General features: G+C 35.3%; 2 protein-coding genes across 2 annotated transcripts; one reads left to right on the top strand and one right to left on the bottom strand.

The window, feature by feature from the left end:
* Positions 1 to 5714: 5714 nt before the first annotated feature.
* On the bottom strand, positions 5715 to 10834 carry LOC111088063. The gene is made up of 3 exons (XM_022396923.1): positions 10781 to 10834; positions 7755 to 8050; positions 5715 to 7447 (listed from the first exon to the last, which is right to left on the bottom strand). The coding sequence occupies exons 1-3, from the start codon at positions 10832 to 10834 to the stop codon at positions 7171 to 7173; spliced, it is 627 nt and encodes a 208-aa protein (XP_022252631.1). The 3' UTR covers positions 5715 to 7170.
* On the top strand, positions 10713 to 16634 carry LOC111088062. Its single transcript, XM_022396922.1, has 2 exons — positions 10713 to 11105; positions 16077 to 16634. The coding sequence occupies exons 1-2, from the start codon at positions 11103 to 11105 to the stop codon at positions 16632 to 16634; spliced, it is 561 nt and encodes a 186-aa protein (XP_022252630.1). The 5' UTR covers positions 10713 to 11102.
* Positions 16635 to 17413: the final 779 nt, after the last annotated feature.

Below are 17413 nucleotides of genomic sequence, written 5' to 3'. Positions count from 1 at the left end.
CGACGACGGTACGTGTCGTTCGGACTTACAACGACGTACGAAACCGGGTTACGGTATACCCGTGGTGGGCGAGTAGCACAGATAGCCCACTTGTGTAGCTTTGTGCATAAATTCAAACAATCATTATTAAATTTAAATTCTTACGTATATTATTTTATGTTTGTTGTCGTTATTTTTTTTGGGGGGGGGGACATCGATACAAACTGGATAACACTATTAGTATAAAAGTTATCTGCAAACTGAAATTACAATTTTTTATACGAAAGCACTTTAAAAACAAGATAATAATATGGAGGAGCACAAGAAGAAGCGAAATAGACAATGGGCTATTTGTGCTGAGCCCACCAGGGGGTATTGAAACCCTATTTCTAACGTTATAAGTTCGCAGGTTTACCGCTGTGACACTGGGGGTGGTAACTTGTGGTAATTAATTGTTAAATTAGCAGGTTTTTATTGCATTACAACTTTCCACAGCATTTCATTTTAAACCTCTCGAGGATATTTCTGTAAAAGAGAACCCACTTTTGTAAATTATTATAGGGCGTTCAGAAAAAAAAACGCCACAATCCGCATAAAAAAACAAACAATCAAGATGTTGCCACATTATTTAGATACTAATCAATTTGCCAGCCTCCCTTCCTCTCCGGTGACTCAGCGGTAAGTATGCAGGCTTATGACGCTAAAAACCGCGTTTCGATACCTGTGGTGGGAAGAACACTGACAGTCCATTGTGTAGCTTTGTGTTTAACAACAACTAAACCAATTCAACAAAGAATATTATCACAGCTTATGTTACAAGAATACACCTAAAATGTATCTTTACAATGCTACTAAGGAACACAACAGTGCCTTCTGTAGGTATTTGTGTTGCTTTGCTTGTTGTCGCTAAGGGTAAAGCGGGTATCGAAACTCGATTTTTAGCGTTATAAGCCCTCAAGATTACCGCTGAGCCACCAGAAATTGCAGATGTAAATTTTCATACTTCCACTTGTGTTTTTATGTAATATTTCTTGGTTTCTTTACCGCTGAGCCACCGGAAATTGCAGATGTAAAATTTTCATACTTCCACTTGTGGTTTTATGTAATATTGTGTTTTTATGTAGTATTTCTTGGTTTCTTTAGTTAGTAATCATTGGTTAGGGTGAGGTGGATTGCATACTGTTAAGAAAAAATAAATGACGGTACGGCAAAAAAATATAACTAAATAAATAATAGAAAAAATGTTATACTGCTACAAAACACCCTATCTTCACTTATTTGATCTTGCAAGAAAATAAGTTTGGCTTTTTAAGCGTCTCTGCAGTTATAGTGTGGGTATTGTTCTGGTAACACCAACGTGCCCCTTCCCTCATACAGGTGTATACGGTACCTTTTCAAGCCTTGTTGTTCCTTTCCCTCAAACACGTGCATACGGCACCTTTTCAAGCCTTGTTGTTGTTAAACATATAGCTACATAATAGGCTATCTATGGTTTGCCCACCACGGGCATCGAAACCCGAATTTTAGCATCGTAAGCCTGAAGACTTACCGCTGAGCCACTGGGAAGTAAGAAAATCAATTAGGTATTCATACGTTATAACTTATGACACAACCATTTTTTTTAAATAACTATGATCCAAATCAACATATAATTTATTTTTTTTAATAGTAAACTCTTTTCCTTTAAACCTTACCGAAAGAGTGCGCTACGGGTAAGGTGTAGTACACTCCAGGATTCCTATTATGGTTGATGTCAGATCGCGAAAGACAGGTTATATATTTAGTTTAGTTATTATTTTATTTGTTTTAATTATCTATTTATCTAAAAGATTTACATAATTATATGTAAAATGTGGTAAACTTAACGTATAAAGTATTACTTCACCAAAACTTATGCATACATGGGATTCCATTTCCCGTACGCCACCTAACATCAACCGTCGCATTTTTTATCCAGAACCTGAAACGTACTTACGTTCACGAGTTTGTACAGTGCACTGATGTGCATAAAGAAACGAGAGCTGCTCAGCGTTTATCGCGCTAGACTGGATGTAAGATTACCGTGGTTCGAACCCCGTTTTCGCTGTTAAAGAAAAAAAAAAAGACCCCCTACAACCGCATTTTAGGACAGTGGATGCGTTATAAGAGTAAAGGAGACGGATAAATGTGCTATTCGGTCTGTTTAGAGTATCCCAAAAATTGGTGGTTTTGACTAACAGCCTTATCTCTAACCTGTTACTTCAAAACTTGGGGCAGGTAGCCCTCTAGTAGCAAATATACAAAGCTTACAGATTCAAAAACAGTGAATAAAGAGGAAATAACTCAGAGTGGTGGTATAAAAACGATAACCTTAGACATGTTTTTTTATCAAAATTCTGCAAGTATGTTATTGACAAAATGGCAGCATTATATTGTGAATTAAAATTACTGTCGGCTTAGAACACTAGGTGTTTGTCCTAATATTTCTACGAAGGCAGAAAAATTCATACAAATATTCATTTAACCATTTTATTACTGATTATTTTCATCAACAAATCCAGTTCATGAAATAAGCCTAAACTTTATATGGATTTTCTTTTTAATTAAAGTACGCATTTATGAAAATGGTTAAAACAAACCCTTAAAGTAATCGCGTCATGATTAAGTCTTTGTGCAAATTAATTTTATAAAGTCTCACTTGTACATTTTTTTTAAATCTATACATTGCCAAAATATACATTTAGCATCGTGTATATGGGTCACCATTAAAAAAAATAAACCATAGCCAATTACGTTTTGACATAACCAGAATCACTTTGATGGAAGTTAACTTTTTTTTTTTACAACAAGATAATTTATATCATTTCCCTAAGCGTTATTAACCGGTGTAATCTTTTAAAAGCTGCAACGAAGATAACACGCATGTATTGTTTCAAACTTTGTCTTTCAAATTCGCTTTTCTCAAATGATTATATTCGCTAAGTCGGTTTATTTAGCATTTTACCCGAATGTTTATTGAAGATATTAATCCACCAGACCACGGATAAACGTTTGAAATCATGGAAATGATGACCAAGGATAGCTGGTGTATCATCTAATTTTGTCCCTAATAATTAATCTTAAACAACTTTCAAATACAAAACATATATCAGACTGGTGATATACAATGTGTGATCGAGTTTTTGATCACACTGGTTCATCAAGGCGTAACATAATCGTTACATTCCGTCCTTGTCTCGGAGTCATTAACTTACAATGTTCTGGACTTAGAATTAAAATATTCGCAAACGTCTCGGAGTCACTAATTCACAATGTTCTGGCTTTAGAACTAAAATATTCGCAAACGTCTCGGAGTCACTAATTCACAATGTTCTGACTTTAGAATTAAAATATTCGCAAACGTCTCGGACTAATTCACAATGTTCTGGCTTTAGAATTAAAATATTCGCAAACGTCTCGGAGTCACTAACCCACAATGTTCTGGCTTTAGAACTAAAATATTCGCAAACGTTTTTCTGATGTAGTTTCTGTTCTCTGACAACGTCCTTAACTTATCTTATATTTCACAAAACCATGAAAAAATTCGGTGTTTTAATAAAGTTTCCTCGTGTGTGTGGCTTTAAAAAAAATCAGTTAATCTTTAATTTAAAATGTCAGTTTGTTCAAATGTCACTATATAGCCTCAAGACCATTATCGCATCCCAAGGACCCCACAGTTAATGAAGAAATGTAGACTGAAAAGATCGAAATATATCATTTTTTCATCATTTATTTACAAGTTTGATCACACAACTCAAAACTGATTATTTGAGCCAAAAATAAAAACTATACCGATATATAGTTTCCTTGTTGTCAGTTTGAAATAAATAAAGAAATGGATATAGTTTAGAAATTATACTCTTCACCCCCTTGTTTTAAATGTATTCGAAATTTGTTGGCATAAAATTTTAATTTCAACTCTCAACTAAATTAAGTATTTTGAGGTGATTTTGTTTGTTTTAGACCAAAGCCATATTAGGCTATCTGTTGTGCCCACCGCCGGGAATCGAATTTTAGCGTTGTAAGTCCGCAAACTTACCGCTCTCACCACCGGGGGATATTTTGAGGTAAGACAGAATCCCCAATGAAAATTAATTTGGTAAATTTTATTTACACGCGCAAGGTTAATATTATTTCACGGCTTAACAATTTAGGGGCCCGGCATGGCCAGGTGGTTAGGGCGCTCGACTCGCAATCTAAGGGTCGCGGGTTCGAATCCTCGTCCCACCAAACATGCTCCCCTTTCAGCCGTCGGGGGCGTTATAATGTGACGGTCAATCCCACTATTCGTTGGTAAAAGAGTAGCCCAAGAGTTGGCGGTGGGTGGTGATGACTAGCTGCCTTCCCTCTAGTCTTACACTGCTAAATTAGGGGCGGCTAGCGCAGATAGCCCTCGTGTAGCTTTGCGCGAAATGAAAAACAAACAAACAAACAATTTAGGGTTTTTACTCAAAACGAATATAATTTCCTTCCGTGTCACTCCAAGATGCGTAAGTTATTACTGCCAACGTCAAGTTCTACAGTACTTAAAATAGAGTCATTATATGTTTTTCAAACAGTTCTGAAATAAAACTGATACACGTGATTAGCCAGGTAAAAGGAACTTCAACCTAACATAAGCCTTTTTTTTATTATTATTACCGCTGTGGCGTTTACATTACTCACCCATGAATTCAAAATATTTGCGTACTTTTTTAACAGTCTGTTCGTGAGAAAATGCACTTACGATAATGTTATCTTGGTGGGGTCGGACCCCAAAACTTCCAGCTGAGCAGATGCTTACGCAGTTGAAGACATATCCCCCACACGAGTACAAACTTCCATCAATTTCTGGTATAAAAAATTACTAAGTGACCCAATCAACTGTTTGCTAAGCACAAGAAACTGCGACAAACACCTTTGACCAATTGTCAGGATAACATTGCACACCGAGTGAAAGACGTTAAGATCAGGATGAAAAAGTTTTTAGACGTATAAGGAATTTGTGGTCAGTAATATGATGCTTCAGGCCCGGCATGGCCAGGTGGTTAGGGCGCTCGACTCGTAATCTGAGGGTCGCGGGTTCGAATCCCCGTCACACCAAACATGCCTGGTCCGCCTTTGCCTGGTCCCAAGTCCAGGATGAGAAAGGGGGAGGGTTGGGCGCGGGGCTAGCAACTCCACCCCGTAAAAACCAACCTGCAACAACACCTTCCAGGAGTATCTGCAACAACACCTTCCGTTGGCGAGGTGTTGTTGCGGCCCTATGCTCCACTGGGAGTTTACAGGAGTAATAAAAAAAAAAATATGATGCTTCACTAGTAATAACACTGGCGATTTGTCATGATCAAAGGTTAGAGGTCAAGGTGTGACCAAGGATGCTCTACTCAATTGTTTCATAGATCTGTGTGGAAACGTCGACATTCTAAAGGCAGTCATTTGGTTGAACCATTCCCAAACAGACCAGCAAATTCGATCAAATCTCTCATTGCTCAGTATCGTATATAAGACGATTGGTAAACCTCCTACCATGGAGGCCTTAATGAATATTTCGTTTATTTATCAGTACAGTTCTTCTAATATACGACCCATAATAGCTAATAAACCCCCCACCCACCCCCACATATATTTTGGTATTAAATATATAATTGTTATTTCTTCCTTATTTTAGTATAAATATCAATTTCTTGAACTACAAACAACATATATATATATATATATACTGTTTTATTCGGATATATTCTAATCTACACTTACTTTCTTATCTAACATCTTATGGTCATGGATACTGCTCTGAAAAGAAAAAGGTGACCACCTTGGCAGAAGTACAATGTTTGTAGAGCAATATCTCTTTGAGCGAAAGTCGCTCCAAAATGTTTCTTAATGCATTCATCATATCATATATTCTGATCTACGATCGACATAAGTGTCACAAGACTCAACTAAAATAGCACAATAAATCAGTTTTCAAAAGTTGGCCATATACATGTAAAAAAAGATGCCTTTTCTAGCCAACCAGCTGTTAAAGAATTAAACCTTCATAGCTTATCGTTCTAACCAATTCATGGAAAAATTATATTCGCTCACACAATTCTCTTAGTGATAAAACTCTTGATTTTGTATAAGGTAAAACATATAAGCATAAAATGATAACCTTAGTGATTAGATCTTTAATAGGGGGGCTAATTCCGCTAACCAAAACAAATTGCGATAATTTTACCATTTTCAACTTGTTGGTTCGATCGTTCGTGCCTGGTGGTGCAACGTTTGTTTGCAGTAGTGTATATGTAAGTATAAATAAATAAATAAATACATTTTTAATTTCAAAGTTATGTCCTTTCTGTATAATTCTTATACACACACCAATAAACATCAAAGAAGGTGAACTTTGATTTTGGCAACCACACTTTTCACAATAAGGACATCTTTAGTTTGTGAAAAATAGATTACTATCTTGTAAACACGTTATATCAATACGCTAGTAATGTCAAAGAAAACCTCTTGAGTATAGAGCTTCGATACTTTCGTCTCTCCTCAACCGTGACTTCGAAACTACCAAATAAATATATATATATCTCTTTTACGTCGATTTCTTAAGTGACGAACCACATAGAATTTTCCAGAAAAAAAATACTGTTGTTACAAAACACCCTTCCTCAACAAGCTTAGAGGAAAACCGAAGTTTATCTTTGGATTGATTGTTCTATGTCAAAACTTTTCAGAAGTGTCATTTCATACCTTAGAACTTTGGATAAAATAAGTTATTTTTTTTTTGTGTGTGTGGTTAAGCACAAAGCTACATAATTGGCTGTCTGTGTTCTGCCTACTACGTGCATCGAAACCCGGCTTCTAAATGTCATTCACTTTCAATACTTGTGCCTTTTTTCTTTCTTTTTCATCCTCATTAAATTTGGTTAACACGGAATAACTCTTCTTCCATCACTATACCTCATGGCCCACAAACCGCAAAATGTTTATGAATGACATTGAAATGCGATGACTGAATGACTTTATGTCATTTATGTTGTTTTAAAGAAGAGTGTCTATTTTTCCCTCGAGGATGAATCGGAATTATTTATCAGTAACGACGACAGTTCGAAGTCATTAGTAAACTTTTACCTCAGAAGTAGCTTCTTACTTCTGGTGAACTTTTATCATGGTCTCTTTTGGTGCACCGTTATTGTTTTCCCTATATCAAGGCCATTTCTGGTGTTTCTTCTTTCCGAAAAGACTAGAGGGCGCTCTTAGACGACTCTGTTTATTCCCTCTTTTAATTATTAGAAGACCCTGTTTATTTCCTCTTTTAAACCTTCGTAAACTGAAAGGTCCTACGTGTCCCTGTGGGTTTATACCGCGATATCGCTTTCTATAGTCGTCGTTCTCCCCCCCATCGTCAACAATTGCCCCGCCCAACTCAGAGGATATGCCATGAAATCCCAGTCCTTCCACTGGCCCAGTCATCACCTGACACCTAGAATATACGAAAATAAAAATAAAATTCTAGCACATTCTGCACTGAATCAAAATACCAAACAAATAATCACGATTAAAAAAATAGCTTTGTGTACTGCAGAGGGCGTATTATATCATTTTATAATTATCATCAATGTACTTCGAAAATTACAAATCCAAACTGCTGTCGTTTTAAAATTAGAATAGCAGTTTACAATTAGATTCTGACTGAAGTAGCGTCAGTTTCAGTTACGTCAGTCGTAACACGTGTTTTATAAGTGATAAGCCTTATTTTTTTTTTTAACTTACAAAATATAGAACTTTACCTGCAGGTTATAGTGTTAAAAAAGAATCCGGTCGAACAGCGTGCGTAAGTTGGGCACTTACAACGACACTCTTCGTTGTTCCAAACTCTTCCCTCTCCTTGGCAGTTCTTCCTGACCTCTTCGTTCTTGCAGACACAGCGACATTCTTCTGGTCGATACTCCTGGGACACTGTGCAGTCTTCAGCTTTAGTTTTACAAGCGCACGTGCATTTCTCATGCTTTTCCAGTTGAAACGTTTGATAGCCATTGAATTCGAAACGATCAGCACCGGGTTTTGGATAGCGAGCCTTAATCACCTGCAAAAGTCGGGTGCGATAATTTAAAATTACAAACCTCGTGAATTTTTTGATTGATAATCAATGATAAAAAAACTGTTATTTAGATTATTTCAGCTCTTCGAGTTAGGACAACAGAAAATCCATAATTTCACATCGAAAAAAAAAAGCGATATATTAAAACAGCAACATCACTGCCCCACGGTCGTTCAGAGGTACGCTCGAGGGCTTATAAGGCTATAATTCAGAGTTCGATCCCCGAGTCCTACACACACACACAAAACAGACAGCCCAATATGCATCTGTGTGTTAACAAAAAAAACAAAGTAATACCATCGCCGTTTCAAGTTAAGCTTTAAATAAAACGTGACAATGTTTAAAAATGAATCATGAAACATACACCTCCCAGAAATACCTCTGTTATTATGATGTTCTTTTAGGAAGCTTTAACTTTACGGAGTTAATATTGACATAACTACTTTTAAATAACACTTCCGGTGAATCTATTCTTTAATTAAGCAGCTTTAAGAGTTATGTCTGTAGTGTTAGCACTGACTTAACAGCTTCTAAAGCACAATTCTAGGGATCTTATTCTTTAAATGAGCAGCTTTATAGTTATGCGTGTAGTGTTAGCACTGATTTGACAGCTTCTAAAGCACAATTCTATGGGTCTTATTCTTTAAATGAGCAGCTTTATAGTTATGTGTGTGGTGTTAGCACTGATTTGACAGTGCTTTTTAAAGCACATTTCTATGGGTCTTATTCTTTAAATGAGCAGCTTTATAGTCATGTGTGTGGTGTTAGCACTGATTTGACAGTGCTTTTTAAAGCACATTTTGAAACTGTTATCTAAGCAGTTGACATTTAAGGTTTGTGGAGTTAAGACTAGCTTGAACGATTTTTTAAAGCAAAGCCATATTTAACCTGTTTTTGTTTAACAAAAACAGCTCGACAGTTGTTTTTTGTTTTTCATTCGTAGCGCAAAGCTACACGATGGGCTATCCACGCTCTGCCCTGGATTTTAGTATTAAACGTTCGGAAACTTACCTTTGACCCATCGGGGGGTCTGTTCAATGGTTACGTTTTGTGGAGTTAATACTGACTTCATAGCTTTGTTTAACTTGTTTTTTAACACAAGAAGCTTACAGTTACATTTTGTGGAATTAATACCGGCTTGAACACTTTTGAAACACACTTGTGGCGAATATATTCTTTACAATAAGACGTTTAGCTAACAAGAATAATTGTAAGAAAAAAACACGTTTTAAAATGTCTTTAAAAAAACTATATATTCTGGTTCACGATGATATACTAGGTAGAAACCTATATATTCTGGTTCACGATGATATACTAGGTAGAAAACTATATATTCTGGTTCAGGTCTGGTTCATGATGTTATACTAGGTAGAAACCTATATACGATGATATACTAGGTAGAAACGAGACCCAAAACTCGAGCGCTTTCAAATAATTTTGGGTCTCGTTTTGAAAATGAATAAAAACCCTATAACCCCAGCGCTTTCGAAAGGTGGACCTTTCTTTTCCAGGGGCAAACTGGGAATCAATGTAGAAAAACAAAAGTACAACGTTATTAGATATATATATATATATATGTATATCAATGTAGAAAAAACAGACACCTTATACTCTGGTTCAGGATGATATACTAGGTAGAAAACTATATATTCTGGTTCATGATGATATACTAAGTAGAAACCTATATATTCTAGTTCATTTGAAAATATTACAACTTTTGTAGGTGATCCTGTGTACTAACTACTTAACCTGGACTAATAAAAGCAACTTTGTGGTAGCTGCTATGACGTTGAACCGAATATATCAATACAATTAAGATGAGAATTCGTAATATAACTAAATATATTATAAATATAATATAATTTTTGGTTGTACGAAACCTCAACTCGATTTGGAATAAAGCTTTTGTTGTTGTTAAGCGCAAAATTACACGAAGGGCTATCCGTGCTCTGCCCACCACGGGTATCGAAACCCGGTTTTTAACAGCATAAGTCCGCAGACATACCGCTATGCCACTGGAGGTGGGTGGGGGTGGAATAAAGATTGAACGATTTTACTGATTTTAATTATTTTTAGTAATTTTTATAAATTTGATCATTTTCTTTTATAAAACTCGGTCACAATCAGATCAAAAGTGCTATGTTGACATAAAATCGAAATACGTTAATTATTTCTCATGATAAAAAAAAGTTATTTTATTATTTAAAGAGTAAAATTGTGTTTTTGATGAACCTGATAGTCGTTAGAACAAAGAATTTTAAGAATATAAAAAAAACAAAAAAATATTTATAATCTCTTCAGAGTCTCACGGTTTCTAAGTTAAGATCCCAAACAACTGGTATTAGTGTAGATGATAACTGTTTTATGAAGCAAAATATATATATTGAAAGGTTAAGTGACCTCTGTTATGCAGCAACACGGAGAAACGGCTTTTTTTTTTTTGCTGATATGTTAAGCCAAGTTATTACGACAAGGCATCTGGTGCTGTAACATAAGACAAGTTGTCCGTTCCCACAATGCCCTTTAGTAAAGATGCAGGAAACGGTCTGGGAGAGTGTGAGCGTGTGTGTGTGGAGGGGGGGGGGGGTATATCATTTAGCTGTGCAAAACGTTTTGCGGTTTGTCAGTTAAATTTGGGACTCTTAGGGACATTACAATAAATAAATAAGCTGCTGTTTAATTTCAGTCTTGGATTTGTTAATTTAATATAATTACAGCAGGATTGTTTTTCTGTGACTTATGATCTGTAAACATCCGTCTCCTGCGCATTTTTGTTTCATCTTAAAAAGCACACTAAGGATGAAACGTAACGTCTTTCGGATGTGTAAACCTGATGGAGTAATACAGCAGTTTAAACACTACGCATAATAATATGCCCAAGACGTTGATCGAGTTGAACGTGTTTCTACGGGCCGAAAAGTGTGTTATTAACTGTTTTTTTATTTCCAAAGATTCGTGGGATGTTTACAACACGTTTTTACAGATAGATATTCATTTATTGAACATTGTTTACGGATGTAGCAAGTGCTTTACATAAATGGTAAGTGCAGTCTGTAAAATTTTAATATTATTATTTCAGTGTGCAAAGTATTAGCATCAACTTTGTTAAGTACAAACCTGAGAAGAAACAACTAATAGCAAACACTGTTATCGTGTATGACTTACTATAATGTTTATAAAAATAATTACTTGTAGTGCGTTCAGGTTGTCTTTCACATTATAGTTTTGACTGTTTGTGTGTTTTAGAGCAAAGCCATATTGAGCTATTTGCTGTGTCTACCGTGGGGAATCGAACTCCTAATTTTAGCATTGTAAGTCCGTAAACTTACCGCTGACCTATTAGTTGGAATGTACGTACACACACCCATATATTTCAAAAAGATGTGGATTTTGGTTGGTTTAAATTGTGAAACTGGAAAAAGATGTGGATTTTGATTGGTTTAAGTTGTGAAACTGGAAAAAGATGTGGATTTTGGTTGGTTTAAATTGTGAAACTGGAAAAAGATGTGGATATTGGTTGGTTTAAATTGTGAAACTGGAAAAAGATGTGGATATTGGTTGGTTTAAATTATGAAACTGGAAAAAGATGTGGATTTTGGTTGGTTTAAATTGTGAAACTGGAGCACTAAATTCGTATATTTCTTCTTTTCGTGAGATCCATCCATATGCTGAAAGAGTTTTATTTTTTTCAGAACATCTCAGTATTTCAAACTTTCGATTTTCACCACACATGCGCTTATTTAAACGTTACACGAGCACTGTGTCGTTTAGACAAACTTGTGTTTTTAACGATGTGGTTACAATTGTAACAGACACTTTGCATGGAACTACGTTATTTATTCCTCTCATCCTCACTATCTAGGCCCGGTCTTCGCTTTGATAGGAAATAAAAATAGCTTGAGGTTATGTATGTTACATCAATAGATCGACGTTAATTACGTTAATTACCTGTGTTAATAATGTGTGTAGAGAAAAAGAAACTTAGAAATCTTAGTTACTAAACATACCTATCTCATTTACAAATTTTGCTGGAAGCTCCGAAAATAGATCCTTTTTCAAAACTGGAACTTATGTGAGTATTAAAGGGTTAAAGGTTATTACACACGTGACGTTATGTACTAAAGATAGGTAAAGGTCATCACGATCTCTTTGTTATTTGATAGCTCAGAAATATTCGAAATTTAAACAGTTTAAACGACTGCAAACAATGTGTACAAAACGGTGTTGCAAAACGAAAATCATTAGAAGGGGAACACTAAGCACCAGCTATGAAATACATATAACACTTTAAAGTCTAATTCTTAACCTACTTCTATATTAACGCTGGAATAACTGTTATAGTGAGGGTACTGAATACCACTTCAAAACTGTAACTTCTGTAAGTGATGTAAACCCTGTATTCAACTAGTGTTAAGTTTAATATAACGAAGCGGGTATCAATACGTGTTTATGTATTTTAACGAACTGCTTTAACCATAATCATTGATATAATGTTTACAAGAGACTCACCTAGAACGTTGAAAGCAAACAAACCGGGGCTAAAGGAAGCTACTCGACATCACGTTTTTTTTTAACTTCAATACTAGAAGCCTCCCAGTTGCACAGCGGTATTTCTGTGGACTTACAACGCTAGAAACCGGCCAAATTTTCTCACTATAAACGATTAGTAAATATTATGCTTTTATTTGTTTGAATTTAAGCACAAAGCTACACAATGGGCTATCTGTGCTCTGCCCACCACGAGTATTGAAACCCGGTTTCTAACGTTGTAAGTCCGCGGACATACCGCTGTGCCACTGTGGAGCCCATGTGATGAAAGTCTTCAAGTTGAACGTTAGCTCTTTCGAAATGAAATAATAATAATAATAAAGAATAAAATAAAATAAACTCAGAAACTGCTCAAAAAATTTGAACAAGAATCTTCTTAGCCCAAAAAATGATTATTTTTGTATTTACAAATAAAACTTCTATTAGAAGTCGTTAGGCTCGAACCCTTGTGGTTTTATAGAACTTACAGTTATGTTATCAGAAATCATGATGCGGGTTGTACAACGTTAAACAACAACAACAATAAAACACGCACACACACACACATATATATACATATACACACACACACACACGTAGGTTATGCTCTAAAGGTTCACTAGCATAGTATACGTATATACCGACCTTTGAACTCCTTCTGCGCGTAGAGTCTCCTTGTGTGACACTATACTACGTTTCACCTAATTGAAGTTTTTTTAAGCAATTCTTATCGTATTATCTGGGCAATTTATTTTGCAAAACATTAAACGAGGCTGCAGCGTGATGAACGTGCAGTAACAGATGTTTGCATGGTCTATGATTTTGGTTTTTCTAGATATCAACTCTTAGATATGCTTAGCATATTTAAAGAAGGTATTTTATAATCCGTGTGTTTTTTATTGCAAGTGGACGCTTCGAAAAAAGGATATCTTTAAGTAAGTTTTAAAATAATGAGTACTTTATATCTTACCATTTCTTCCTCCCTCGCTCTTCACTTCCCTTAGTATAAAAATATATATATGAATTATATAATTCTCATGTAACTTAATATTTGCTAAGTATTTTGGATTAGAGTTACTTATATAACATATTAGCATGTGTAGACTAGCAAATAGTATTTTTACTTATGGTTTTTATTGGTTACAAGAGAACAAAATAATTACGAGAGATCAAGTGCCTACGTAAAGATGTTTTGCCGTTTTTACTGTACTTAGCAGAGTGTTTTCAGTGTTCACAAATATTACTACAAACGTCCTTACAATGCTGTTCTTTGAAAGGTTTCATATGCAACAACTAAATTGGTATAGAAGAAACCCTCCTTTTGAGTCTGGAGATAGATTGGTATTAGATTCATTGTTTGTTTTATGTTAAGGTGTTCTCTAGAATCCGAAGCAAAGAAAGATACTGGACAAAATGATAAAAACAATGAAAACAATATTTATTTAATATTTAAACTAAATAAAAATTGCCACAAAAGACAGCACCTTTTATTAGATAATTAACTCTCTGAATTTTTAAAAAGAACTTGATAAGAGGCTTGTGAAGAATTAGATAACTTTACTTGTTAATTTTTAGGAGAGTTTTACTTGTTATAGAAAGAACTGAAACTTTGCTTACCACACTAAGGGCTTGAGAGAGAGAGAGAGAGAGAGAGAGATAAAGCTAAATGAGAGAGCGTAGCATTATACAAAATTATATAATGTCATCTATCAAAACAGTTGATCACTCTCATCGAAAAGTAAGGAATGGTGTAATCACTAGTGCATGTTCAACCATACAGAAATCCTTCCCACGAGAAGACACACGTGATACTATAGGTAAATGACCCACAAAAATAGGCAACTAGTAAAAGAAACTTAGCTACTTTCTTGACCAACATTTTGTGTTAAACTACATACATAGGATAAAGATGAAAGAAAAAAATAATAAAAAATAAAGAAAGAAATAGGCCAACTTCCTGTAACAATTCTTATCAAAATTACATAGTTAATATTAAAAAGAGTGTATTGAAGAAGTACTGTTTTAAATTTTCATAATTTCTCCAAACTTCATGTAACCTCTTCTCACTGCCGATTTTAATTGAACCGAAATACATGCATAATCCTCTTTCGTATCTCTATTGTTTCTCGTAAAATATTCAATCAGACACATCTAGACAGATATTAACATGGGGAAACTACAATAATCATAAAAATACAGATTTAATTATTAGAGTGATGTTACTTTTATGTAATGTATTACACATTAAACTTCCAGTTTGTAGTGAATGAAAGACATATGTATGCAGTTTTTTGCCATAATAAGTAATCATACCTAATGTATACACGGACACCAAATACGTAATTAACAAACATGACGAAATCGCCTATTCTATTGCAAAGACAATGTGGCACAGTATGCTAGAAAGATCCATTAATTAAGAAATTTATCAAGAAGTGGCAACATTAGCTTCAAGATCCACGGAACGCGTTACACAAGAAAGGGGCTGACAGAACTCGAAATCGTGAAGAAGACATCTATCACGACAGAAAAGCTTTTGAGTCTAACCATGGGGATTATGTGCATTGCACAAATATGAAATTGTAGTTGCCCAAGTCGATAGAACACAACATGTTACACTGACTTCTGTGTTTGTACACAAACAAAATTCAGATAATTCACGCCCTACAATCAAATGATCGACCCATACGTAAGAATTTCGACATTGACACATCGATTCTGACAACAACTTTTATTTTTGGTTTTGTTTGTTTTGGGATGGAGCAACATTTCACATCCATAGAAAGGTCAACAGACATGGCTGCAGGATATGGGGCTCTAAAAATCCTATTTTGCTTGAACATGAGTGAGAAAGTCCTAAAAAAGAACGTGCGGGTCGGTCTTCTTGACGATAAAGTGATAGGCCTCTTGTTCTTTGCGAGAACACCATAATAGGATACCACAACATACATCACTCTATTGGGGTTGTGTGAAGGACATCGTCTACGGGACAAAGGTGATTGACCTGGGGACACTAAGTGGATAGAACACCGATGCAATAGCTACTGTGATGATCGATATGCTAGTCAACATATGGATGGAAATCGAATATCAACTCGATATTTTGATGGCCACAAACGGAGCACATGTAGAATTATACTGATGAAAAATGATGTGTGACGAAAAACTGCATACATATGCCCTTCATCCACTAAAAAAACACATGTTCGTTATACTGATGAAAAATGATGTGTGACGAAAAACTGCATACATATGCCCTTCATCCACTAAAAAACACATGTTCGTAAATTTTACTGTCTTGTCGTGGTTTAAGTCTATAATACGTCACATAATTTTTGGACCGTGTATATTGTTATGAAACGAGATTTTTTTTGTTAAAGAAATGCTTAGTACTAAGAAATGTTATTGATATTTTTAAAATGACTTTTAAACTGCGGGGTATTTATATTTGTTGAATAATAAAAGTATTTGTTGTTATTCTTAGAACATGGTGAAGACATCCACACCAATCCACATAAAGAGAGTACCCCATAAGTCTCGATGGAACATTCAGGTACTCGTCTCATATGTTCTAGCAATATTTGCTTGTGTCTTGACCAATGGTGGTGTATTCGTGGCCTTTTACCGATGGGATTACCTTTGGTTATTTGTATCACTCGTAGGAATAGTCCTTATTCTAGTGGGCGCCATCTTGAACTTTGCAGGTTCTAGAATTACCAGTAATAAAAATCAAAGACCGAGATCAGTGAATGTGCAGCAACAGGCTGTAACTGGAGATCCTTTCCCGCCTAATACGTCACTAAGCAACCGCAACTCTTGTCGTCAAGCGGACAGAAACTCAAATGTTCCTATCTACGAAACTCTTTCAAGTAACGCTAAAAGAAGTTCACGTATGTTATCGTCAGCGCCACTCTTGAATGTAAACGGCCAAAACTACCTTCTCTTATCTATCCCCAGCAATATGTCTGAAGCAGAAACACGGAGGTTATCAAATAGGCTTAGCACGGTTGTGCAAGTAGACTTCTCAGATATACTGAAGTAAGATAAACATTTTATTTATTTTTTATTAATAAATTTATGTGGCCATATAATGGTTATCACTTGTGGCTTAAGTAGTGCTTCTACTGCTCTCGAAATCAGTAATATGGGTGCCGAATGCAGCCTTACAATCAAAATGCCCTCATTCAATCAGTATTATATCATTGATTATATCAACATGTTTATACGTTAAATCTAGATTTATTAAATTCCAGGTTAAGTTATAAGATTGCATTCCACGCCTAGTACAAAAATAAGTCAGTGAGAAAAACATTATTTCAGTAGTATTTATCATTTTTACGTTGATGTTTAAATTTATTAAATAATGATTAGTGTTTGTTTGTTTTTGAATTTCGCTCAAAGCTACACGAGGGCTATCTGCGCTAGTTGTCCCTAATTTAGCAATGTAAGACTAGAGGGAAGGCAGCTAGTCATCACCACCCATCACGAACTCTTGGGCTACTCTTTTACCAACGAATAGTGGTATTGACCGTTACAATATAATGTCCCTACGGATGAAAGGGCGAGCATGTTTGGTGGGACAGTAATGATAAGTGAAAAAATAGCAATACTACTTGCATCATTTTAGAGTTACATGGTTTAAATAAATAACTTTGCTCAAAATTATAGATAACTAATTAATATTAGCAATATTCTAATAATAAGTTCCACTAATGAATTTAAAGTAGAAAATTTGAAAAGTGGCCCGGCATGGCCAGGTGGTTAAGGTGCTCGACTCGCAATCTGAGGGTCGCGGGTTCGAATCCCCGTCAGACCAAACAT

Source organism: Limulus polyphemus, unplaced genomic scaffold, assembly GCF_000517525.1.
Source record: "Limulus polyphemus unplaced genomic scaffold, Limulus_polyphemus-2.1.2 Scaffold3065, whole genome shotgun sequence".
Taxonomy (NCBI): domain Eukaryota; kingdom Metazoa; phylum Arthropoda; class Merostomata; order Xiphosura; family Limulidae; genus Limulus; species Limulus polyphemus.
The sequence above is the reverse complement of the archived record's forward strand: the minus strand, read 5'-3'. Positions and strand labels throughout refer to the sequence as shown.

Coding starts and splice junctions, on each gene's coding strand:
- LOC111088063 (XM_022396923.1), bottom strand. CDS start 10,834: ATGCGCAGGAGACGGATGTTTACAGATCATAAGTCACAGAAAAACAAT. Junction 8,051..10,780: donor CACAGAAAAACAATCCTGCT/GTAATTATATTA, acceptor CGACTTTTGCAG/GTGATTAAGGCTCGCTATCC. Junction 7,448..7,754: donor TTTAACACTATAACCTGCAG/GTAAAGTTCTAT, acceptor CGTATATTCTAG/GTGTCAGGTGATGACTGGGC.